Source organism: Felis catus, chromosome A2 (assembly GCF_018350175.1).
Source record: "Felis catus isolate Fca126 chromosome A2, F.catus_Fca126_mat1.0, whole genome shotgun sequence".
Lineage (NCBI taxonomy): Eukaryota > Metazoa > Chordata > Mammalia > Carnivora > Felidae > Felis > Felis catus.
The window spans coordinates 9,073,285-9,098,686 of NC_058369.1; the positions used below are offsets into that span (position 1 = coordinate 9,073,285).

A 25,402-nucleotide genomic window follows, 5' to 3' on the forward strand; every position below is an offset into this window, starting at 1 on the left:
TGCTTTCGAGCTGGCGACTTTATTCAGTGGGGGAAGAGGGGAAAATGAGCTAGAGTTGGGCTATTTCTCTAATAACCTGGAGAAGGGCTAGTCTCTGGGACTCCAGAAGGAGGGACAGGTCTTTGGAAACTAGAAAGCGGAGAGGGAGAGGGGTGGCGCTCTGGGTGTCTTGGGCCGGGTGGGGAGAAGGGACACATCTTCCATCCAAGGCCCAGCGCCCCCTAGGGGCCGCTGCCGCTTCCACTACCACTCCCGCTGCCCGCAGCATCCAGGATCCAGGTGCGGGAGCGGCGGGACCGCGGGAAACTGATTTCCCGGGCCCTCCGTTCGTGTCTGCGACCCGGCAGTACCGAGATGGAAATGTTGAGGCAGTGATCTGCGCCAGGAGCTGCTACCGGCAGCACGTAGCCCAGGACTGAGCGGCAAAGGTCTGCCCCATCGGCAAAGGTCTGGGAAAAGGGGTGGAGTTAGGGCCCGAGTGGGCGGAGTCCAGGCAATTCAGGGGCGTGGCCTTGGAAACCTAGAGTCCCCGAGTTTCTTTGCAAGTAGGGGCCAGGGCAGAGGCGCGGCCTAGGTGCGGGCAGTTACCCGCTTTGGGTCCTCCCGGGAGTGTGGGAGCAGGGCCATGGCAGGAGCGGAGTACAGGGGAGGGCGAGTTATCCTTCCTGGGCCCCAGGGCTGGGGTGGGGGAGGGTCAAATTAAGATTGGGGCTTTAGAGAAGGTAATTCAGGCTTCTGAGTCTTCCAGGGGGAACTGTGGATGGGCCTAGAGCAGAGACGGTCCCTTGGGGAGGCCAAATCCAGACTCAATGGTCCCTAGGGAGCATACGGACGTATCCCACTATGGAGATTGTGCTGCGGAAGGGGGAAGCGTGGGAACAGGAGCCTTGGGAGTGCCAGTCCGGACTCCGGGCCCTAGGCGGGTTAAGACAGGACATAGTAAGGGGAGGTCCCAGTCTCTCACCCGCACTCTCTGTCTCAAGCTCACCTGCTCATAGGTAGCGCAGCCAGGCTCACAGCCCCTCTTTTCTGGGAATGGAAGCCAAGTTGGGCCGCAGGTAATATCACTTTCGCAGGTGGCAAACCTACGGATGGTGTGTGGAGAGAAGGTGCGCAGTCGCGTTCTGTTGGGATCCTGCCCTCCAAGGCTTCGCTCAGTGTATGTCCCGCCCCCAGACCCAGGCCCCGCCTCTTAGGACCACGCCCCAACAGACGCTGTCCTCCAGATTTCACCCTACCCTATATTCTCCACACATACCCGGGGCTCTGTCACAATTGACCTCATCCCTGCAGACTTCGTACCATCTATTTCGGGCCAGCCTCTTACGTTCCCCAATCTTTTCAGCTCTCTTTTCTAGCAAGAGGTCCCGCCCCTTAAAAAACCCCAGGTCCGTGGAAGGCCACGCCTCCGTCCTGCCAGCCTTAAAAGCCGGGTCCTCTACAGGCCCCGTCCCTTTTTACCTGGCCTCTAAACTCGTTTTTAGACCTTGGCCTTATTGGAGGCAGGCCACACCCCTTCAAACACAAGCTGCAGATCCCTCCTTTGGTCCCGCCCAAACCATAGGACACGCCCCTCATGCCCCACCTCCCCTACCAGACATCGCAGAGCTCAGAACAGAGCGGCTGCGTCTGGCGTATCCCCAATAACAGCAGGCGGAAGCGACTCTGGAGGGCAGCTTGGAGATGTCCCAGGAAGGATTCGCACCTGAACATCGGGAAAGACAGACTCGTTTGGGTCAGGATGTGGCAGGGCCAACTGAAGCAAAACACACAACGAAACGCTGGCGGGTACTGTACTCACCCAGGGCTCGGCTCCCCACAGCGTTCTGGGACCGCCCCAGGGTCCGATGCCTCTGGCGTGTCCATCTCTGAAGGACAACAGGACCATGGAGAAGGGTACTCCTGTGAGGTGGGGCCTTAGATCCTCAAGTAGGATTGGGGAACTAAGGCCTGGGGGCCCCTTGAACAGGGGAGACCCCAGTTATGCCAGGGCCCCTCAAACATAAAAAATAAAGACACTTCTCTTGGGATCCAAATGCAATTTCTAGTAATAATAAAAATGATGGCTTATCATAATCAGCTTATCGTTCATTACGTCCCTGATAGTGGTACACGTTTTCATATGCTTACATACACACCTTCACAACACTATGACGTAGGTCTATTATTTCTCTCCCTTTTTCATGGTTTACATGAAGCCCAGAGAGATTAAGTGACTTGCTCAGAGTCACACAATTATGAGGTGGGACAGCTGGGATTTGAACCCAGGCAGTCTGAGTCCAGAATCTGTGCACTTTAACTACTATTCTTCAGCACTAGCCCCGACTGCCCACCTCCCCCAACCCGTACTTCATCCTAAGCCCCTCTCAGAAGGAAAGTCTGGTATTGCTGTGGTGATGTGGGATTTCCTGGGCATTGGAAGTTAGGGAGGGTCTGGAGTGCTCACCCGCAAGGTGCAGCTGGACTGTGCCGAAATCGGTCGCCAGCCTATGGTGTCTCCGGGACAGAGCTGGGAGTGGGCGGCTCCCTCCACAGAACCCCAGCAGGATCCACACCAGGGTCAGTCTTAGGGCCCAGGGCAGGCCCCTGGGTCGAGTGTGGCCCCTGCAGGCCATGTCCACCTGAGATAAGAGTAAGCTGGGGTATAGGGTAAGGTTTGATTGTCCCTTTCTGGAAGCTCAGGGTGACACTCTCCTGATGCCTACTCAGGAGACAGTGCAAGGCAGAACAGAGAATGAGCAGTTGATGAGGAGCCAATGACCAAGGACCTCCAAATGCCAGGGGGCCACCAAGTCCTGCCTCTGACCCAGGAGCCCCTTCTCCCCCACCAGACTCACGTCCCCTCCATCCCTTTAGGCCCAATGCGTCCCACCCTCTGGTTTGACCGCAGTTCCCCTCCCCCTCACACCCAGCAGGATCTCCCACCCTGTCAACCCTCAGGTGACTCCCGCTGTCTTCAGAACTAAAGGGACACCCCAGCTCTTTCAATCTCCCTCCTCTGTCCAGCAGTTCCTCCTGCTCTTTTGCCCAGTCTCCTCCCTCCCTCTTGATCCCTGCTGGCTCCTTTCATGGTCACCTTCTCTCGGCCCACAATCGGCTTAGGGGCTTCCACTATGGCTGGCCCTTTGGAGCCAAGCTTGGGTGTGGCAGGACTCGAGTTTTGCTGCTGGAATCCAAAAGCCCCGGGGTAGGGGAAGCTGAGGGTCTGTAGGGACAAGACAATTCCCTCCCCTCCCCTGCCCTCTTGGGCTACCCCTCACCTGTTAAGTGAACTGAGGTCTAGGGCGCTGCTGAGACACCTCAGGGTCAAGTGCAAGAAAGAGTGACAGCCAGAGGGGGTGTGGTCTGACGCAGAGGAGGAGTTTCCCATGGCCCCACCCCCTGCCCCAGCTGACCAAAGGCCGGTGGCCCTGGGACTGCTGTGTATATATCCTTGCACTGAGCATTATGTTGAGATTGTGGTTTAAGCTCAATCTGTGTGTATATGTGTTGGATGAGAGTGTGTTTGTATGGCTGTGTGTGCGTAAAGCATGTGTGTTTGTTGGGTGAGGGTATGGTATGTGTGAGTCTTGGTTGAGTGGTTTTGTGTGTGTGTGTGTGTGTGTGTGTGTGTGTATGTGTGTGTGCAAAATCTGGCTAAGGAGACCTGTATGTATCTCAAGCCAAGTGTGTCCAATTGAGTCAGATATAATAAATGTGAAGGACGGGGAAGCAGGATTAGGCTGGCTGTCCTGTGACAATGTTGTGGATAAGTCAGTGGATAAAGGTTTTTGGCCATGAATGTTGACCATTAGTGAACACAAAGGGGTGTTTATGTGTGTGGAGAGAGTATGTGTCTGCATCCGAAACGTATGTGTGTGTTTCTCTGCAGTTTCTGTGAATGCAAGTTTCTTACAAACATTCCCTCAATTCATCCATCCATTCAACAAATGTTTGTTGAGCAGCTGTTGTGTGCCAGGTCCTGGGGATGAAGTAGTGACCAAGAAATGAATATCTCAGCCTCACAGAGCTGACATTATAGTGGGAGAGTCGGTGAGAGGAACAGTCCTGCAGTGGATATGTGAGTGTGTGTGTGTGTGTGTTCACGTGTTGTGTAGGGAGGATACTGTGTGTGCTGGAGGAGAGTTTGTGTGTAGCTGAGCTGAGATTGGTTTGGTATGATTGTGTTTGTTGAGTGTTTGTACATGTTGTCTGTATGTCTGTATTCACTGCGTGTGTGTATATCTGTGTTTTCTAACACTACCGTGTTTGCATACGTGTGTCTTTGCAGAGTGTGAGTTGATGTGTATATGTGTTTGTGTGTGTCTGTATTTGCTGATTTTGTGTTTGCATTCTGTGTTAATGTGTTGGTAAAGGATTCAGTGTGTCTGTGTTTGCTAAGTGCATATTTGCAATGTGTATGTGTTTGTGTGTGAGTCTATGTTTGCGGAGAATGTGTTTGTATGTGTGTGTATTTTTGACAAATACATATTTGCAGAGTGTGTAACTATGTGTATGTGAGTCTGTTTCCTGAGCATGTGTTGGTATGTTCGTGTTCGTGTATATATGTGTAGCGTGTGTGTGTGCCTGTGCTTGTAGTGTGTGCATGTGTTTTTGTGAGCAATGACCACTACCACATATCTCCCTGTCTTATCAGGCTAATGCAGAGTTTTTTTCTGTCTCTTTCACTATGGGACGCTCAGATCTCAAAACACTACTGTGCACATAGTGCGTGCTCAGTACGTGTTGAGTAAATGAGCCATTTAGGAGGTGCTGTCTCCTGGCCCCTAATGGGCACCCACTAATGTCCTATAGGCTTCAGAAATCAAGATATAGTGGATCTCACCTTCCCCTTGTCCATTTTTGGGTAGGCCAGGGTGCTCGTGTGTCAAATATGTCCAGGCTTTGGGCTATGCCTTTCGCCAATCCTTTCCCTCCCCTGACCTCAGCTCCCAACGCTGCCCTCGGAATTCAGCACCGTGGACAGGAGCGCATGAGATCAGCACCACGGAGAGCTCCCACGAAGCCAGCTCTAGAAGGGGTGACAAAAGCGGAGTCTGGGCCTTCGACAGAGAAGTTTGAGAAACAGACTCAGCGACATGGCAAACAAACATGCCGACAAACAGGAAAACATTGAAATAACTCGGGCAAAGGCACAGAGATGAGGAAACAAGCGTCTGGGGAACACCTGGACCTAGACCTTGCCTTGCCGTCGCCCTCATTGGCCGGCAGGGGTCGCTTCCTTCAGTGACCGCGCCCTCCAGGGCCTTCCTGGCCAATTATGGGCCAGGACCCTTGGGAAGCCCCTTTCCCACCCTGCCCCCCCAAAGCCTAGACTTGGAGTGGGGAGGTCACCGACGCTTTCCGCACCAACTCTGGGAAGCATAGTCGGCTTGGTCTCAGCTGTAGGAACACTACGGGTGTGGTGTGTGTGTGTGTGTGTGTGTGTGTGTGTGTGTGTGTGTGTGAAAATCGCTTCAGCTGCCCCCCTCCCCAACTACCAGCTAATCGCCCCTATAAATATAGCGCAGCCTGGCCTGGCTACTTAATCCTGACGGTGAGGGAGGGGGTCGTTAGAGGGGCTGCAGGACTCCCTGAAGAGGCTCTGGTTGGGAAGGGGGGCTTATAGGCATGCAAAATGTTTTTCTTTGGGAGCATCTCCCGCGAGGATGGGTGTCCTCAATGTAAATGTCACTCTGTAAGAATGTACCTTCTCGAGATGTGGAGGTCTCGTGGGTGGGGGCAATTTCCCACAAAGAATATGGCTTTTAGGAGGTCTTCCGTTGGGGGTGTCTTCACTAGGCTCCCCACGTTCACCCGTGGGGATTTTTCTCTGCGGAAATGTCTCTTCTTGGGGGCAGCAGGGGGCTTCTGAGAGGCAGCGTCACCTCTCAGAGACCATCTGTCTTAGGAATGATTTTCAGGGTGAGGGGAGAGTTCCTGATTGGAGAGGGCGTCCCCGTGGAGACTATCCATCCATGGGAATGTGTCTCCCTGAGGGGGTCGCTGCGAGGAGGGGGGAGGGTTCCGCGTAAGGAATATATCTTAGTGAGAATGTCTGTCTCCCTTGGGTGTTTCTTGGGTTGAAAGTCTCTCCATGGGCATGTTTCTCTCCTGGAGTGTCTCTCCTCAAAGGTGTCTCTTCCTAGCTTGGCTCCCTTGGGGGCATATGGAAGCTTCTCCCTAGCTTACCCCCTCCCGCCCCTACCCTCCCCCCCGCCCCCCCTAGCGCGGGCAGCCTTGGCCGAGGCCGGGCTCGGGCGCCCAGACGCAGTGACGGCGCCGGGTCCGCCCCACTTTGCTCCGCCCCCGCCACCCCCCCCCCCCCGCCGCCGCCGCCGCCGCCGCCGCCGCCGCGGTCCCCGCGGCTTCTCACTCCCTCCCTCTTCCCTCCTCCCGCCGCCGCCGCTACCGCCACCTCCCTCCTCCCTCCCCGGGGCCGAAGCCGCCGCCGCCATGGACGATTCGGGCCTGATTCGCCGCCGGAGGCTGCAGGTACGCGGCAGCCCCGGTCCCGGGTGGCGGTGAAGGGGTCGGAGCCCTGAGGCGGGGCCCGGCAGGGGGCGGGAGAACTTGCGCCTGGGCCGGCCAGGGCGCCCCCTCCCACGGCCCCGGGACGCTACCAGAGGGGAACTCGGTAGCCGCGCGTCCCGCCGCGCTGGCGACCCCGCCCCTCAGGCGCCGCCCGGGGCTCCAGGGAGCTGACGGAGGGGGTGCAGCCTAGCGCTCCCCCTCGAGGATAGCCTGAGGGGCACCTGGCCCGCCAGAGGGGGAGGGGGCTGGGACCGAAGTCATCGCCCTGGCTCAGCGCCAATCAGGGGGTGAGGGGGCGCAAAGCAAAGTTAGTGCCCCAGGGCTCGCTCCCCTCGGGGCAACCGGCGCCGCAGAGGCAGTAAACATGTTTATACTGCAGCCTCGCCCCTCAGCACCCCAGGAACCCCTTTCTGAGGCATGGGGAACCCCTGCGACCTCCATGCATCTGCCCAGCCACCAGGATTCTTCCTACTGCCCTAATTGGACAGACACCCTAGACAGCCTCCCTCCTCACTCTTCATTCCTCCTCCCTTCACTACCCCCCCCCCCCCCGCGAGATCCTCAAGTCCAGCCCAGCTTGTGGGTGGGCGGGAGCGATTTTTAGCTCCTTGCAGCCTTAGAAGATACTGGTCTCCAGGCTGCGCAGGCGCGGGAGTGAGTCCACTGCACAGAGTGGGACACTGAGGATTGTGGAGTGTGGGGAAATCCAGGCGTCAGGAACTCCCACCTTCAAGATGGGTGGGGATTCTGAAGCTGAGAAGAGTTCTTTTCTACTAGCTTCTTACTGCGTTTCTAAGGGTTAATACGAGGGTTCGATGTTGTCCCTAAACTGACCCCAGCGAGGAAACTGATCAAAGCTTCATCTCAAGGCCTGCCTGGGGTCTGGTCCTTCTGATCCTCCTTGGAGTCCAGACCCACGCTACATAATCTGGAGGAGTTTAGATAAAGCCTAGGTGGCTCCAGACTCAGGCTACATCCTAGCCTGGAGCTTGGACAAAGAAGGGGAGGATTGAGACCCTCATCCAGGGTCTACTTCTGGACTCCTCTAACCTACCATCCCTGAGGCTGGAGACCAAGATAAGCTGATCCGTCACTGCAGCAGGAAAAATCGGAGTTAGGTGATAGGAGGGACTTCCCAGGTGTCTGGAGGATGCTGGAGACAGAAGTGGGTTGGAAAGCTAATTTGCTTTCGAACAGAGCCCAAATGGCTCCATCTAAGAGCCTTGGGCTCTTGAGAACTTCCCTGGATTCCCACCCGTTTTAGTGCTGGGGTGGGAAAAGGGGTTGTGGGAAAAGGGAGGAAGGGGCGGCAAAGCCAGAGCAGGTGCTGAAGCAGCCAGACTGGGTCCGCGCCGTCGGGTCCCCAGGAAAAGGGCGGTAAGGGGCGGAGCCTACAAGACGGTGTGTTCCCGCCCTCCGGGCCAGCGCCGACTCCCATTGGCTCATCGCCACGCGGGCCTTCCAACGCTCAAGACCCCGCCCCCAGCCTGGGATCCTCCCACTCACCCACTGTTCCTTCCTGAGGCAACCCCTAGTCTGTGCTATCCCGCCGGAGTCCTGTCCCTACCTCTTCCTTTCTGGCGGGATTAACCACTTCGCTGCCTTGGATACACCCCCACCCACTGATGCAACCCCCTAGGAGCTGTCCCACAACTGCGGAGCTCCCGAGGGCCTCCAATTGTGTGCAGCTGGGATCGTATATACGAACAGCATCCTGAGTTCGAAAGCCCATCCCCAGCGCCGTCCATCAACCACTGGGAGAAGCAGAATCTGCTTGGCAGAGCGTCTCTGCAGCTAGTGATGGAGGTGGCGTCTGTTTACTCTGACGCAAGGATCCAAATCCCCTACTTCTCCAGTTTGCCCTTTACTTCTATTCTAGAATATTTAGGAGCGCTAGCAAATGGGGCTAGGTTCGAGGACTACTTGGGAGGTGTTTAAAGGTCCCCAGGGGCTCACCCTCGAAGGCCGAGTGTACCCGGATCTGGAATCCTGGCCTCCGTGGCCGAAAAATCCAGGTCTAGATTTCGCGTGGGCCATTGCGGTCGTCCCACCCAGCCGGCTGGTCCCAGCTGCTCCTCATTCAAACGGATCCTGCAAAGACAGAGGGAAAACCTGGAATGGATTTCTGGTCACCCGTGGCTCAGGGGAGCATGGCTGGAGATCTGGACAGTGTTCTCTTTGACCCCAACCATATGTCTGTCCTCTGTCCATGGGAGTGGGAGGTACCTTTGGCCCATCCTCTGTCAAGCAGCATGTCCATTCATAATAACTCCTGCTCCTATGACCTAATATTTATTGAGTGCTTACTATGTGCTAGGCCTCATGCTAAGGTGCCAGGCACCTGAATCATCTCACAGAGTCGTCTGTTGGAAGGTCTGCTGGACCTTCTTTGGAAGGTCATTTGCCAAGGTTATAAGGTCATTGGAGTGTTGGAAGGTCATTTGCCAAGGTTATAAGGTCATTGGAGTGTTGGAAGGTCATTTGCCAAGGTTATAAGAGGCAAATCTGAGCTTTGAACGCAGGGCTTTCTGCTTTCAGAGATCCTAGATAGGATCTAGAACATAACTCATTTTCCCCTGGTTAGAGTCCATACCAAAAGACTTTTGAAACTCTCACCAGAATCTTCCATCTGCAGCCCTACCCAGCCTCCTTTATTCACTTTGGCCTGTGGACACTGAACTGGCTGGAAGGTGGCACTCCTTCCGCCCGATGCTTTCCTGGGAAGAGGGCACAGACTTCCATAACTTTTAATCCCTATCGTGGCTTCCCGAGTGCTTGACAAACAGAACACAACCTTCTTCTGGTCTGGACACATAAAGTTAATAGTTAGCAATTGTTATTACCATTATCGAAAAAGACCACTTGGCCATTGTCTGGTTCCCATTGCAAATTTCAGTTTTGAGCGACCCTAACTATCCCACCCCCAACACTGAATCTGTCTGGGAGTGGGGTAGAACCCTTGGGGTGTGGAGTCATTCATTCATTCAACTTTCATGCTTGAACATACCAAGTTCATTCCTGTCTCTGGGCCTTGGCAGTTCCTCCTACCTGGAATGCTCTCTCCATAGATTCTTCCATGGCTGGCTCTTATTTTTTCAATAACTATCTTAAAAGTCACTTCCCCAGAGCAGCCCTCTCTGACTATTGTGTCCTCCTCCTAGCCATTTTGCATCATATCACCTTAATTTTATTCATGACACTTATTTCTGTTTAAAATTATCATGTTTACTTCTGTGTTAATTTATTGTCTGCTTCCCTTCTTTATATGCTAGTCCCAAAAGGGCAGGAGCTTTTTCCTCATTTGCTGCTGTGTCCCCAGTGCCTAGCACAGGGCCTGGCATACAGCAGGTGCTCAAGAAATATTTTCCACATAGGCTCCTGTTTGATTTGCACACACACACACATGGAGGTGCCAACTCAGGAGTCCTACATTGGGCTCTGCTGGTGTCTGGCGTCGGGAGAGAAATCACTCTGGTACCCTCCCCCCCAAAGAGCCCCGCCCTCCGTGCATAACGTAGGTGTGGGTGAGGATGCTGATGAGTAGCTTGTCCCACCCAACTTTTGCCGCTCCAGGGGGTGACAGGGCTTGCAGGCAGCAGCTGCTGGTCCACTCTGACCTCTATCCTTTTGCCCCCTTGCCTTCTAGAAGGATTTGCCTCTGCCCCGGAAAAGCAGCAGGTGAGCCTTGGGGAGAGATGCGCAGGGCCGGCCGCCCCTTTTCGAGTCCGGGTGGGGGCGCCAGGCGCGCGCGCGCGGGCGGGGCCTGGAGCGCTGGTGAGCAGCAGCGCCCCCTCCTGGCGGGCGGCAGCGGCACGGCCCTCCCTTCCCCCGCCCTCCCCTGCCCGCTGCGGCTCCAGCCTCCGCCCCGCGCGCTCGCTCCCCGCGCCGCCGCCGCCACTGCCGCACCTGCCACCATGTCGCCGCCGCCGGGTCATGTCTGACTCCCTCTGGACAGCGCTTTCCAATTTCTCGATGCCCTCCTTCCCTGGCGGCAGTATGTTCCGTCGCACCAAGAGGTAGAACCCCATCCCTCAGACCCTGACCCGGCCCTCCCCACTAAAGCCGCCCCTCCGGCCGCTGCCGCAGGGCGGGGCCCGGGATGCTGCACCCCGTCCAGCTGCGCCAGAGGTGCCCGTGCGGCGCCTTCTGCAGGGGATGGGGCTGAATTGGGGGACAGTGTGGGCCGAGACTGGGGGCACTGTGCGCCGGCGAGGACCGCTGCAGGGGGGAGGAGGCTGCGCCGGTTGTTGGTGGGGGGGGGGGTGTTGCGGCGCCTTTGTCTGCTGGCGCTGCGGGCTCCGGCAACCCAGTGGGGGTAGGGGAAGAAGGGGAGGGTGGGGGACTTGGCACCCTCGGAACAATAGCCGCAGCCTGGCCTCCCCCCGCCCCCATGCCGCGTGTTCTTGGCCTCGCTAATGTGCTCAGTCACTGTGGCAGGGGGTGAGGGGAATGGAGGGGCTGGGGGCTCCCTCTTCACAATCTGGGATCCTGAGGGGCAGAAGGAAAGGGGGGGGCTTTATCATAGCACAAACTACCCCCCACCAAGAACACAGCCTCAGCCGGAAAATAGTGACACAGAGCGTCACGTAGGACATGATGTCACACACATGCACACATTACAGCCCTAGTGGCCCAGATACACCCTGGAGCCATCACGCATACAGTGGCCGTAGGTCAGAGTCATGCCCACCCAGACACACGGGGGCACCCCCAGCGTCACACACAGATGAACAGCCCAACAGGTACAGTGTTGTGTGTGTACATCCAGGAAGATGTCACATGCATGACGATACACACACACGATTTTGGCATCCAGGACGCACACAGACACATGTATGGCAATGACATCTATGCACCCAAGAAAGTCACAGCACATGACATCACCTAAGCTTATCACATGCGGTGTTACACAGATGCCAGAATAAATGACACAGGGAATCTCGCAGAGACGGAGAGATACACAGTATCATACCGCATCATAGAGAAGACTCATCCAGGGAATGTCACACATGGTGGCAGGCTCACAGGGTATGAAACTCACACACAGTAGATGCCACCCGTGGACACACATGGGGAATGTCACACACATACACAAGGGCAGGGTATCACACAGACTTAGAATGCCTCAGAAAGACGTAGACACATGTAGCAAAAATCATGCACGCACGCGCTCTAACACACAATGGCACATCTAGTCATGGGCAAGTGGCATGGCACACTGTTTCACACAGACACAAAAGGTACAGGTCCTATCACATAAGGTAAACCCAACCCAGTGCTGAACTCACACACTGAGCGCCACACGTGGATACACACAGAGGATGTCACGCACAGCCCCCAAGACAATATACGCTCCTATCATTCCATGACTGACGCCGTGCCTCCCATGGTCACACATGATCCACACAGGTAATTTTGCACGCACGTGCCACACGCACATCCCTTCCCATACGCAGCCCTGCCTAGGCCTCCATCACCTCCTCCTCCGAGCAATCCTCTGGGGGCACCTCCAAGCACACGCAGATGGGAGACAGGCGGGGATCTGAGATGGGAAGGTGGCTGGCTGGTTGGGTTCACAAACTCACTGGGCTGCGGCCCGGCCCGGTCCCCGGCCCGGTCCCCTTGCCTCGCCTTCCCCGCAGCTGCCGCACCAGTAACCGGAAAAGCCTCATCCTGACCAGCACTTCGCCCACGCTGCCGCGACCCCACTCCCCACTGCCTGGACACCTGGGTGAGACAGGTGGTGGGTGCGGACCAGACTAGAGGAGGCGTGGCTACGGGGTAGGGGCGTGTCCGTGCCGCAGGATTGGGCGGAGACTGAACAGAGGAGGACCCAGATTGGGCAAAGGGCGGGGCCATCTTGTGTGGCAGTGGTCAATCGGCTGAAGGGGCCTTTGTGGGCGGAGGCCCAGGCGGAGCAAGACTGTGAAGAGGGTGGGGTTGAGGGGAGGTACCGTACCTGAAGGGCGGGGCCATCTCAGATGTAGACAGAATCGGCCTGATGGGGGGCTGGGCTGACTCCATAACCAAAACAGTCTAGAGAGGCGGGGCTACAGCTAAGGGGGCGTGGCCCACTCATACGTGGGTGGGACGAGACTAAACAGGGGAAGGGCTGCTGTTGGCAACCCGCTTCGGAGATTGAGCGGCCTGGTGGGATTGCCTCCCATACCAAGCTTTAAGATCCCCCTCTTTCCGCTACAGGTAGCAGTCCCCTGGACAGCCCCCGCAACTTCTCCCCCAACACCCCCGCCCACTTCTCGTTTGCCTCCTCCCGAAGGTGAGTCCCTCTCCCCGGGGCCCTAGAACCCTGGCCGGACCCTCCCCAACCACCGTCTGGGCCGCCATCTGTTCCCCTCCTAATTGCACCTGAGACGGGGCCTGAGGGACCCGCAGAGTGCCCCAGCGTCCCAGCGGGAATAAGCGCCAGGCCTTAGGGGCGGGGCCTATGAGAAGGCGGGGCCAACCGCCTATTCGGAATCAAAGGGGGAGTGGGACTTCCTTTGCCGCGGAGCGAAAGCGCGTGCGCTCTGAGCCCAGGGTCTCAGTCTCCCCAGCCTCTAGCTCCAGGCCGGGCGTTTCCATAGCAACAGGACAGGGAACGGAGATGAAGTGCGCAAGCGCAGACTGCAAGATGCCCATTGAGGGACTTTGGTCTCCAACGTGAGAAAGGGCACCTAGAGCTATTTCTCCAGGGCCCGAGAGGAGCAATCATAGGTTTCCCTACGGGGATCTTTGAGGGTTTCTAGAATGTCACTAATGAATTTTCTTGGGGCCTTTGGCGAAATTGGGGGAGGCAGGAGATTCCTCCGATGCGTTTTGGAGAAACTTCTGGGAGTCACCAGGATGTTTGGGCGGGATTCTTTTTCTTTGAACTTTATTCATTCTAAAAACGTTGTCTGAACACGTGGTGCGAGCTGGGAGCTGAGCATAAGGGGTGAATGACAGTCTTTGTCCTCGGGGTTGAGTTGGGGTGGCGGGCCAGAGAACGCAGATCACTGCAAAGACTGGTGAAGGCTGTCGTGTGGAAGTCACGCAGGACTGTGGGGACAGAGGATGCCTCCCTGGGGTGGCTGCGGAGAGATCCCCTTGGCTGCGGAATTCGGCTGAAGGCATTAGGGAGCCAGAAAAGGGCTCTAAGATTGGAACCTGATCTGGTCGCTTGCATGGTGGGTGGGCTAGGAGGTCCCCGCCCCCCGGAGGGAGGCTAATGCCTGGGAGTGTGTGTCCCTGTGATATGCAATCTTTGTGCTGATGTGGATGTGTGAATGTAGGCTTGTGAGATTGTGGTCGTGTGAGGCGGCCCTGCCCACACATATGCCCATGGGGGCGTGCATCAGTGTGCAAGTGTGAGCGTGTGTGAAGGTACCCCTGTGCATTTGTAAATGTGTGTGAATGCGTGAGAGAGCATGCCCTTCCAAGTACGTTTCCATGTGAGTGTGCAATCTGGTGGGAGTGTGAATGAATGTGTGGCTGCGTGGGAGTTTGAATGTGTGACTGAGTGCGTGAGCGTTCTTGAATGTGTCTGTGCGAACGTGGCAGAGTAGAACGTGTGTGAGGGAGTGTGCGTCTTTGTTTCAGAGTGTGAGTACTCCATCTCTACGTGTACGTGTTCGTGTGTGTGTGAGTGTACGTGTGTGTGTGCAGGCGTGATGGTGTGTTCATGTAGGGAAGCGTGCGATTGGGGCCCGTGTACGGGTCAGGGGTTGTGTGTGTGTCCGTGTTGAGGAGTCATGCGTGAAGGTGTATGATTGTCAGTGTGTGATCTCAACCACACGAGTCACACTAACACTAGCGGGTGTGGCCGTGGGAGTGACCGTATCTGTGTGTGAGTGAGCAGATGTGGGAGGATGTGGCAGTGTGTGTATTTGAAAAAGAGGGGCGCTTCTTCTCCGAGAAGGCTCAAGTGGCCTCAGTCTGAGCACTTTATCATGGGGGCAGCTTTGGGGATTCCTGATCTTTGCTCCAGGTCCCTGGTGCCCGGCTGGAAGACTTCCTCCTTACCTCTGTGGCTCTGAGGGCCTTTCGGAATCGTAGAGCACAGATATACCCCCAGCCCCTACCCTAGTGGTAGCCAGTAGCTTCCCTCACACCCTGAGGACGGGGAGGGGGGGGGGAACCAGTGGGGCCTAGCAGCCTCTGAGCATCTTGGCTGGGTTCCAGGGCGGACGGACGCCGTTGGTCTCTGGCTTCACTTCCTTCGTCCGGCTATGGCACCAACACACCCAGTTCCACCGTCTCGGTGAGTCGGCAGGTGGGCGAGTGGGCGGGAGCCCTCACCCAGGCCAGCAGTTGCGCTGGCCTTAATGAGGGTTTTGGGTTTCTCTAGTTTTCCAAGGTATCACCCGTCCATCTATTGGCGAGTTACAGGTCCCCTTGAAAGCCCTGTTCTCCACCCTCAGCGTATCTTCTTGGGGGTCCTGCCTATCGCCAACTTATTTTACAGATAATGGTATTAAGGCTCACGGGTCGAACCACTTGCCAAGGGTCTCAGCTGGCCGGGGCCAGCACACTCTTCCCCCAGAGTACATTTGCTCAACCACCGCAATACCCAAAGTCTCTCTGCACCTGCCCCCTTTTCTGCCTGTGTCTCTGGTCCACTCATCCATCCATTGGTATGATGTTCAGCAGACATTTATCATGTGACTGGCTGTCATATGGTGGGTGGGCTCTATAAGGTGGGCCGGGATCCAAGGATTCATGCAGCCCTCATGAGGGGAGACAGACCAGTAAGAAGATATTTACAATACAGGGTGTTGGAGCTGTTTTGGGAGTGGCACCAGGTAAGGTGATAACAGGAGGGAGCACCTGACTCAGCTGGGGGGGGGGGAGGGTCAAGGAAGGCTTCCTGGAAGAGGTGGAATTGAAGCCAAGACAAAGGATCAGTAGGAGTTTGGCAGGTGGAGGAAGGAAAGGAGGGGTGTTTCACGAAGAGGACCAGGGAACAGCATGTGCAAACTCCCAAAGGCAACAGAGAACTTGTTGCATTTGAAAGTTGAAAATAACCTCAACTGGCTGGAGCTTTGGGGTGGAAGTGGAGGAACGAGGGTGAGGTAGGCGGTGACCCTGGTCATGCTGGGGCTTCTCAGCCAGCGCAGGGCGGTGGATCTTATTCTAAATGTGATGGGAAGCCATACAAAGGGTTTTTTTTTTTTTTTTGCTTTATATTAAATTTTACTAAAATTTCAGCCTGAGCTATTTGACATTGTGGTTCTGTAGATCATATGTTATGTGCATTGAAAAAATTATTTTAATAGATACTGGTGGGATGGGGAGTGAGTGATGTAACGTTTCAAAAGACCCTTCTGCCTGCAGAATCAAGTGGATATCTTTGTGTTTCTCCACTGATATCTGCGGGTCTGTGTTTGCGCGACTGCGTGCTAGACCCTGACTAGGGACCAAGGAGAGCCAAGTCTCTGCCCTCAAGGAGCAGGCAGCAATATAAATTAATAATAAAGATATAGTAAGTCAGGAGATAAATACAGCAAAAAGAAACAAGATAAGGCAGGGATAGGGGGTGAGGGATGTGTGTTCAGAGGGGTGAATGTCACCCACAGGGGTGACATTTAAGCAAAGATGTAAAGGAGGAGTGATCTGTAGTGATATGCTCCTGACAGAGGGAGCATAGGCCCCTCAATGCAAAGGCCCTGAGGCAGGAGTGTGCCTGGCTTGTTCAAGGACCATCCAGGAGGCCTGTGCAGCTGGACCGAGTAACTGATGGGGAGAGTGGGCGGAGGTGATGGCAGGGAGACAGGACCAGATCTTGCAGGATGTTGTGGGTCCTGAGGAGGACTTCAGGGTCCATACTGAGTAAGGTGGGAGCCACGGAGGGTTCTGAACAGAGGAGGGATATGACTTGATTCAGGCTTTAACAGGCTCCCACTGGCCACATCTGTGTGTGTCACAGTTCGCATCCGTGTCTGTCCCCGTCCCCCCTGTCTATCTCCAGGAGTCCCAACCTGGACCCTGGGATCCAAGGATCATAAACCAGGTCCTGATCCCGACCCTGCCCAGTGGCCCATCAGCCCCAGGAGTCCCAGCCCAGGGTCGCGAGCTGTGGGGGGACTGCGGTGGCTCTGACCCCGGCCCCGCTCCTCCCCCCAGTCTTCCTGCTCCTCCCAGGAGCGCCTGCACCAGCTGCCCTACCAGCCCACCGTGGATGAGCTCCACTTCCTTTCCAAACACTTCGGCAGCACCGAGAGCATCACAGACGAAGATGGTGGCCGCCGCTCTCCTGCAGTGCGGCCCCGCTCGCGGAGCCTCAGGTGGGTAGATAACCTCCCTCCACCCCAAGTTGATGGTCTGGGGGGGGGGGTTGTGTACTGTGAGACCTCTGCCCACGCGATTAAACGGGTTACAGCACGATGGGTGAAGTTTTACGGGGGAGCGGGGTGGGATCTAACACCTGGCTGCTTTCGGAGGTTGGGGGCTACACAGGATGGGCTTTTCTCCCCGCAGCCCCGGGCGCTCCCCCTCTTCCTACGACAACGAGATCGTGATGATGAACCATGTCTACAAGGAGAGGTTCCCGAAGGTGAGGCGGGGCGGGGGGCGGCCGCGGGGAGGCCCGGGCGGCGGGAGCCCTCGCTCGCCTTAGCTCCGCGCGCCCCCTGGTGGCCGGCGCGCGCAGCGCAGGCTCCCGGCGGCCACAGCCTCCGGGCGCAGCCCCGCGCCGGCACCCCGGCCCTCTGTCCCCCTCGCAGGCCACCGCGCAGATGGAGGAGAAGCTGCGCGACTTCGCCCGTGCCTACGAACCTGACAGCGTGCTGCCGCTGGCCGACGGCGTGCTCAGCTTCATCCACCACCAGATCATCGAGCTGGCCCGGGACTGCCTGACCAAGTCCCGCGACGGCCTCATCACCACCGTGTACTTCTACGAGTTGCAGGAGAACCTGGAGAAGCTGCTGCAGGATGTGAGTGTGTGTGTTTCGGGGGGGGGGGGCGCTGGCTCGGTCAGGCCCGACGCCTTCTTTCACCCCACTTCCGTTCAGAGGGCGCCTACCACGTGCCGGGCGCCGCCGTGGAACTTCAGGGGTGGGAGAGAAAGACGTGGTCCCCAGGGCAAGGACGTGGTGCTCGTCTGGAGTGGTGGGGGAGGCAGGGACTTAACCTCCCCCACCTCCTTCAGGTCTTTACTCAACTATCAGCATCTCAGGTGGCGTCTAGACCCCCTTATTTAAAATGTCAAACCCACGACCCACCGTCTCTTGTCTCTTTAGTTTTCTCCTTAGCACTTAGCCCTTTCCAAGTCCTCCTGTGTATTTTTCTTTATCTTATTTTTTGTCTCACTTGCTCAAATGTCAGTCCCACGGGTGGATGATGAGGTTGTCTGTTCATTGCTACGGCCCTGATGCCTGGCACGGTGTCCTGCACACAGTAGGTGATTAAGAAATTTTGGTTCCATGGATGAATGAATGAAAGTAAACAAGATGATACCCCCACTTAACTCAATGACAGTGGGTAGCATTTATTAAGCAACTACTGTGTGCTGGGGCAGTGGGAACCCAACAGTGAACAAACTAGAGAAATATCCCTGCCCTCTTGGGGCTGATATTCTAATGTGGAAGGTGGATAGGAAACATGGAAACAGATCAAGGTATTTGGTGATTTCACCTGATGCTTAGGGCTCTGAAGCAAATAGAACAGGGCAATCAGATGGAATGTCAAGGACTCCCTTGTTAGGTCCAGAAGGCCTCCCCAGAGGAGGTGACATTGAAGTTGGGACAAGAATAATGAGGAAGTGACAGTTATGAGAAGTGCTGGGGGGAATGTGTGCCGAGCAGGGTGAACAGCACATGCAAAGGCCCTGAGGTGAGAAGGCAATCTGGGAAATTCTAGGAGCACAGAAGCCAAGTGACTGTACTGTCTTCAGGGAATGACGTTGGATAAGGGCACAAAGACCAGAATACGGGGCTTCGGGCTCCAGGCTCCCACTCCGACCTGAAGGGCAGTACGTTGACTTACGGGATTCATCATCAGATCTGGTTTGAGTCTGGATTCTGTCACTAGATTCGTAGGAGTTGAGAGCACAGACCAAACAGCCCAGATTCACATCCAGCTCATCACTTACTGTGGAGCCTTTGCCAAGTCACTTAACCTCTCTGTGCCTCAGTCCTTCTGCTGTAAAAAGGGAATTTGCTCATTCATGAATTCCACAAATATTTATTAAGCACCTGTTCCAGGCCTCCCACTGGCCTAGAAGCTGGAGAATTCCCTGGAAATAAAACAAACAAAAGTCCCTGCCCTCAGGAAGCTGACATTCTAATAAGGAGAGTCAGAAGATAAATAAAAAGCATCAGGGCTGGGACTGGGATGAGACAAGTATTTAATCTTCTCCCCCCCCCCAAGCTATTAAAGTAATTATTGGAAAAATTGAAAAGTGGGTATATTAAAACTTAACATTATTTCGAGTATTTTATTTATAATCAAACCAGAATTTGTTAGAATTTTACTTTTCTGGTTTTAATCATCAACAATATTTTTTTTTCAACATTTTATTTATTTTTGAGACAGAGAGAGACAGAGCATGAACGGGGGAGGGTCAGAGGGAGGGAGACACAGAATCTGAAACAGGCTCCAGGCTCTGAGCTGTCAGCACAGAGCCCGACGCGGGGCTCGAACTCACGGACCGTGAGATCATGACCTGAGCCGAAGTCAGACGCTTAACCGACTGAGCCACCCAGGCGCCCCAACAATATTTTTATTAAAGCTGTTAATCACTGAGAAAACATGTACAGATTCCCACACACTTCCTCCCTTAAATTTTGTTATTTTGCTTATCATGGATTTTTTTTTTTTTTTGCATGCTTTTTTCACACCCTGCATCAAAATGTTAGTTACCTTGAAGGCTGAGATTTTTGGCTTCAGGGTGAGTGCCTCATTGCCTCACCCTGGTCTTGGCCTTGATAGACACGATAGAGAAATTAACATTTGGCCTGGTAGAAGGGGGTTCATGGGATAGAAAACATTCCTGTTTTCTATCCCAGAGTTTCTATCCCAGAGTTTCTATCCCAGAGTACGGTCATTAATGATGATTGAGCGCACAGCCAGGAGGTGGGGTGCGACTTTAGACACGGATCAGGTAGCCACACAGGGACCGGAGGGGAAAGCATGCCCGGGGTGGAGGGATTCTAACTTGGCCTGGAGCATAGGCTGTTTTGAAGATGAACGAGAGAAGGTTTTAGGACAACACTGGCTACCGTCATTGTCATTCTTTTTTACCGTGTGGCCCGAGCCTCAGTTTTCTCACCTGTAAAATGGGACAACAGCAACAGTGTGCACCCACTGGGGTGGGGAGAGGGGCCTGGCTGAAGCCGGGCACCTGTGAAACCTACCCCCACTGTGCCCGCCGCCCCAGGCCTATGAACGCTCAGAGAGCATGGAGGTTGCCTTCGTCACTCAGCTGGTCAAGAAGCTGCTCATCATCATCTCGCGCCCCGCGAGGCTTCTGGAGTGCCTGGTGAGGGGACTGGGCGTTGGGGGGGGGGCGGGTAGGGGTTGGGGGAGGGTTGGAGCCCACCCTGAGCCTGCTGCTGCCCTGCCCCAGGAATTCAACCCCGAGGAGTTCTACCACTTGCTGGAGGCGGCGGAGGGCCACGCCAAGGAAGGCCACCTTGTCAAGACTGACATCCCCCGCTACATCATCCGCCAGCTGGGCCTCACCCGTGACCCCTTTCCAGGTGCTGGCTGGTGGGTGCAGGGGGCTGGGGTGAACCCACCCGGACCCCAGCCTCCGCTCACACTCAGCCCCTTCCTAGACGTGGTGCACCTGGAGGAACAGGACAGCGGTGGTTCCAATACACCGGAGCAGGACGACCTCTCTGAGGTAAGGCCAAGAGGGCCAGCGGTCAGCACTCTGGTTCCGGCAGGACAGGCCAGGGCTCACCTCCTGGCTCTGGGTCCTCAGGCTGGGTGGATCTCTTGGTCCGTGGTCCAAGCCTCAGTTTCCCCATCTGTGAACTGGGTTAATCATCGCCATTCCTCCGTGGGCCTTTTCTCTTTTCATGGTAAAATACACATAATCCAACCATGTACCCATGGTACCTAAAACGTACTATTTTAAGCATTCGTTATAAAATGAACAATTCTTGGGGCGCCTGGGTGGCTCAGTCGGTTAAGCGGCCGACTTCGGCTCAGGTCACGATCTTGCACTCTGTGAGTTCGAGCCCCGCGTCGGGCTCTGTGCTGACAGCTCAGAGCCTGGAGCCTGTTTCAGATTCTGTGTCTCCCTCTCTCTGACCCTCCCCCGTTCATGCTCTGTCTCTCCCTGTCTCAAAAATAAATAAACGTTAAAAAAAAAATTAAAAAAAATAAAATAAAATAAAATGAACAATTCAGTGGGTTTTAGTATATTCACAATAAGGTATAACCCTAACCCTAACCCTCACCTCTATCTAGCTCTGGAACATTTTCGTTACCCCCAGAGGAAACCATATACCCATTAAGCAGTTACTTCCCACTCTCCCTGCCCCCCCTCCCCCCACCCTCCTGGCAACCTCTGAATTGGGACACTATAGATTTGCCCATTCTGGATATTTCATGGCAATTTCATAGTTGGCCTCAATGTGTATTTCATATATATTTCTGGATATTTCATATAAATTTACTTTCACTCTGTGGCCTTTTGTGCCCGGCACAATGTTTTCAAGGTTTATCCATGTCGTGACATGAGTCAGCGCTTGGTTCCTTTTTATGGCTGAATCGTATTCCATTGGACGCGTCTTCTGCATTTGCTTATCCTTTGTCTCTTGGTGGACATTGGGTTGTTCCCGTCTTTTGGCTGCTGTCTGAAAGTGAAAGTGCTGCCGTGGACACGTGTGTCTAACCGTTTCAGTCCTATGGGTACACAGCCAGGAGCAGAATTGATCCATATGGATCGTGAGGAACCCCGCGTGGGGTTTTGAGTCGGTTGGATGTCTCTGCATTAGCCACTTAACAGTGAAAACTGCCGTGATCCCACCTCTAAGTCAGCCACGCTTTGACAGATGTTCCTTCTGTGAGAACTGCCGGCTCTAGTGGCCGCACATGCGCTTTCTCTGGACTCGGCACTGCTCTGTTTGTTTGTTTGTTAGTTTGTTTTTGTTTTTTCAAATTGCAGCGAAATCTAGAGATGAGAAGATCTTGACTCACAGTCTGGGTTTGAGCCTTCTTTTGAAAAATTGGAAGTTCTGATAACACCGTGGTGGAGCCAGCTGGCCCTAAGTGGGGGCACTTGCCCCTAGGATATGGGGCACTTGCCCCCCCCAGTCATGCATGGTGCCCCCCCTGCCCGCCCCCCCCCACCCCCCCGCCTGCCTGGCCCCTTAAGGCATTTGAATTCGTAACCTTTGTTTCAAGTTGTGTCTATGAATTCACACACATCACACACGCACATCTTTCCTTAATATATATATTGAACAGAATCTCACTATGCATGCCATTTGTTTAATTTTTTGAATAGGTAATGGAATGACATCACTCAAAACTCTAAAACTCTAAAAAGGTATTTATCTTTAATTGTTGTTTGTAGGATTCTACCTATTTCATTCAATCAAACTTGTCAATTGAGTGATTCAAATCTTCCATGTCCCTATTCTTTTCTTCTTCTTCTTCTTTTTTTTTTTTTTTTTTGCCTGGTTAATCTAATCGTTTCTGAGAAATATGTGTTAAATCCTTGTTTTGAGCAATTTCTTCCTGTCATTCTGTCAAGTTTTGGGTCAGATGTTTTTAGACTACGTTCTTAGGAGCATACAAATTTAACATTTTCATGTCATACATTTTTGTGAAATACTTACGGGATAAATCTCTTTGTCCCAAAGAAAAACATAATTTTCACAAAAGGTGTACAGAGAAATGTCTTACACCCACTCTTGTCCCCCCATTGACCTATATCCCCCCCAAATATTAGTATATGTGCTACTGAGCACCCCCTAAATACGATTAGATAGCTCTATTTTGCCAAAAAACTTACAGTACATATTGTTCCTTGCTTTTTCCCCCCACTTAATAAAATACTGAATCAGTGTACTGAGCGATTCCTTTCTGTTTAACAGTGGCACAGTATTCCTTTACGCAGATGCCTCTCATGTGTTTATTTAACCGGTTTCCTAAAGATGAACCTATGGGTTGTTTCCAATCTTGCAATGAGCGAGGTGATACATATGTAATTTTTCACATGCATATCTGTAGCAATAATTCGAAAATGAAATTACTGGATCAAAGGGAACATGCACTTATACTTCTGTTTATAGGCCAGAGTACCTTGCATGGAGGTTGTACCATTTTACACACCCGACAGGAAGGCATAAAAGTACCTGTTCCAACACAGCTTCACCCAGAGTGTGTCAGCTTTTTGGATCCTTTTGGCCAGTCTGCTAGGTGAAAAATTGTATCTTGGGGGTGTTTTGATTTGCTCTTCGGCCACTATATGTGAGGTTCAGCATCTTTTCATATGGTTAAGAGCTCTAATTGTAGTTCACATATCTTGTCTGTATTTTCTCTTCCATTGGTGGGCTTTTTGTTATTGATTTCTGGTAGCTTTTTGTATATGAAAGTGATTATTTCGTAGGCTTCTTTCCTAGTGGAGAAAAGTTAGGAATATAGCTTCAGAGTCAGTATCAGGTTCCAGTCCTGACTTTGTTACTCCTTCACTGTGGCACTTGACCAAGGATCCGTCCACCCCCTCCCTGTGCCGCAGATTCCTCACGTGTAAAATGGGGCGATAAGAGTTCTAGTCTTATGATGATGGCGGTGGTGGTCTCCCTTTTTCCCCTGCAGGGCCGCAGCGCCACCACCAAGGCTAAGAAACCACCCGGAGAGAACGACTTCGAGACCATCAAGCTCATAAGCAATGGTGCCTACGGGTGAGCCACCCGGGGCTCTGGCGGGGGGAGGGTGGCGGAGGCCGGGTGTCTCGGAGGTGATGGCCGGTCCTCGCTCTCTCCCCCTGCAGCGCTGTCTACCTGGTGCGGCACCGAGAGACGAGGCAGCGCTTCGCGATGAAGAAGATAAACAAACAGAACCTGATCTTGCGCAACCAGATCCAGCAGGCCTTTGTGGAGCGGGATATACTCACCTTCGCCGAGAACCCCTTTGTGGTCGGCATGTTCTGCTCCTTTGAGACCCGGCGCCACCTCTGCATGGTCATGGAATACGTGGAAGGTGTGGCTGCCCGTGGGACTGCAGGGAAGATGGGGGGATGCACGCTGGTCACAGTTGCTCAGTGGCCTGTCTGAGCCTCAGTTACCTAACTGCCTATCCACTTGTGTGTTTATCTACCTATTTATCTATCCAGTCATTGATTACCCACCTCATCTGTTTATTTATATCTAGCCGCATATTGGTTTCTCTATCTATCTACTTTGGTTTCACTCAGTATAAGTACATCCATCCAATTACCCATCCACCACCCACCCATCCGTCATCCATCCGTCTATCCGTCCATCCATCCGTCCATCCCATTCATACACCCATTTGATTATCCCTCTGTTTGCCCATCCATACATCTGTTATCCATTACAGCTATTCTAAAAGATTATTAGAGCTCATGTTTTAGAGAATATTAGGTTTAACAGACTGGAAAGTACATCGAGTTCCCACATAACCCCCTTTCCTCCCAGTTTCCTCTACGATTTACCCGCTGTCTTCCTGTGGCGCATTTGTTACAATTGAACCAACGGGGATAGGTGATTATTAACTGAAGTCTCTAGTTTATACCAGGGTTCGCTCTTGGCCTTGCACATCTATTTTCACGTATCCGTCTTTTTATACATCGAGCCATTCACTCACCCATCCATTTCTTCGCCCACCATTATTCGACACTCATTTATCCACCGATATTTATGCACCTATTTCATTGTCCATCCCTCCATTTGCTATCCATATTTTTATCGATCCATCCACAACTGTATTCTAGCAGCCACCTTATCCTACCTGGCTCTCTCCTTCTGTTCTTCCACAATTTATCCATCCACGCATCCACCCATCTGTTTACTCTCTGTCCATCCAGCCACCAGTGTATTTTTTCACCTGCTCATCCACCCATCCATGCTTATATTCACCCAAATATGAATTCATCCATTGCCCGAAACACACATCGTGTGGTTATTAGGACACGCAGGGTCTCTATGCTGCCCCCCAAGCCTTAGTCAACCATCCATTCACCCAACAGATGTCCCCTCTTCGTTTTCCTCATGCCACATGCTGCACTGGGCGCTGGTGGCAGTTGGGACCCAGACAGGCACACCTCTCCCCCCATGGAGGTTACATTCTGGTCTGTGCGGACAGACAATAAACAAGCAAAACAAGACAGAGGAGGCCAGGTGATTTCATACAGCGAGGATGGCATCAGGGACCATAAGGCTCAAAGAGGCAGGGGCCTGGAAGAGGAAACCCAAGCACAAAGTCTCTTAAGTGAGAAGGTGTCTGGATTTGGAGGAGCGGTGAGGAGGCCAGGGAAGCTGGAGCCAAGTGAGCAAAGCCACGGGGAGAGGGGCGGGGGAGATCGACAGGTGACGGGGCTGGGCATGCAGGGCCTTGCAGAGCCCCCAATGGCATTGGATTGCATTCCAGGTGCAACAGACATTGGCCATGAGGTCTTAAACAGAGTGGATGTGATCCGATTTATGTTTTAAAATATCCATTCAGCTGCTGCAGTGAGGGCAGAGGCAAGGAGACCAAGATGGGGGTGACCGCACCAGTTTAAGGTCCTGCGCCCCCTGAGTGTGGCCCGGCCCCAAAGTCTCATTTGGAAGTCATTCCAGTTGGTTCTCAGCATCAGTGTGTGTCAGGATTCCTTGAGGTTGTGGCCCAATGCAGATTCCTGGGCCCCACCCTCAGGGAGTCTGGTTTGTCAGTTTCTGACACCCAGCTAAACCTGGCTCAAGCTGGAAGGAAGGAACAAAGGAAGGAAGGA

General features: G+C 53.9%; 2 protein-coding genes and 2 long non-coding RNA genes across 17 annotated transcripts in view; 2 read left to right on the plus strand and 2 right to left on the minus strand.

The window, feature by feature from the left end:
- On the minus strand, positions 1-12,978 carry RTBDN (retbindin). Of its 10 annotated transcripts, none has more exons than XM_023245984.2 (9): positions 12,880-12,941; positions 12,473-12,549; positions 8,470-8,604; positions 4,826-5,011; positions 2,447-2,621; positions 1,802-1,868; positions 1,595-1,705; positions 989-1,085; positions 1-449 (listed from the first exon to the last, which is right to left on the minus strand). In XM_023245984.2, the coding sequence occupies exons 4-9, from the start codon at positions 4,838-4,840 to the stop codon at positions 222-224; spliced, it is 693 nt and encodes a 230-aa protein (XP_023101752.1). In that variant the 5' UTR covers positions 4,841-5,011; positions 8,470-8,604; positions 12,473-12,549; positions 12,880-12,941; the 3' UTR covers positions 1-221. The 10 variants fall into 10 exon arrangements, with proteins under 10 accessions (XP_023101752.1, XP_023101777.1, XP_044902256.1 ...); XM_023246009.2 differs by having other exon boundaries at positions 2,447-2,637; XM_045046321.1 differs by lacking the exon at positions 4,826-5,011 and having other exon boundaries at positions 2,447-2,637.
- On the plus strand, positions 448-2,076 carry LOC123382305. Its single transcript, XR_006590504.1, has 2 exons — positions 448-1,159; positions 1,651-2,076. It is a non-coding gene; the product is annotated as an uncharacterized LOC123382305 (long non-coding RNA).
- The window catches only part of MAST1 (microtubule associated serine/threonine kinase 1), a 27,082-nt gene continuing 8,012 nt past the window's right edge, over positions 6,333-25,402 (plus strand). The window contains exons 1-13 of one of the 5 annotated variants that reach the window (XM_023245943.2): positions 6,333-6,474; positions 10,160-10,191; positions 12,156-12,244; positions 12,715-12,790; positions 14,674-14,752; positions 16,615-16,775; positions 16,969-17,044; positions 17,214-17,423; positions 19,868-19,969; positions 20,057-20,189; positions 20,268-20,335; positions 23,266-23,351; positions 23,441-23,649. In XM_023245943.2, the coding sequence (XP_023101711.2) occupies positions 6,436-6,474; positions 10,160-10,191; positions 12,156-12,244; positions 12,715-12,790; positions 14,674-14,752; positions 16,615-16,775; positions 16,969-17,044; positions 17,214-17,423; positions 19,868-19,969; positions 20,057-20,189; positions 20,268-20,335; positions 23,266-23,351; positions 23,441-23,649 (1,360 nt within the window). In that variant the 5' untranslated portion in view covers positions 6,333-6,435. Of the gene's footprint in view, positions 6,475-8,298; positions 8,320-10,159; positions 10,192-10,357; positions 10,530-12,155; positions 12,245-12,714; positions 12,791-14,673; positions 14,753-16,614; positions 16,776-16,968; positions 17,045-17,213; positions 17,424-19,867; positions 19,970-20,056; positions 20,190-20,267; positions 20,336-23,265; positions 23,352-23,440; positions 23,650-25,402 lie in introns of those variants that run through there. The other 4 variants (XM_023245950.2, XM_023245958.2, XM_023245932.2 and 1 more) reach the window with 4 other exon arrangements.
- Positions 21,804-25,402, minus strand: part of LOC123382306 — a 4,024-nt gene continuing 425 nt past the window's right edge. Inside the window, exons 2-3 of the long non-coding RNA XR_006590505.1 lie at positions 23,564-23,667; positions 21,804-23,065 (exon numbers count right to left, since the gene is read on the minus strand). This is a non-coding gene — a long non-coding RNA (uncharacterized LOC123382306). The remainder of the gene's footprint in view (positions 23,066-23,563; positions 23,668-25,402) is intronic.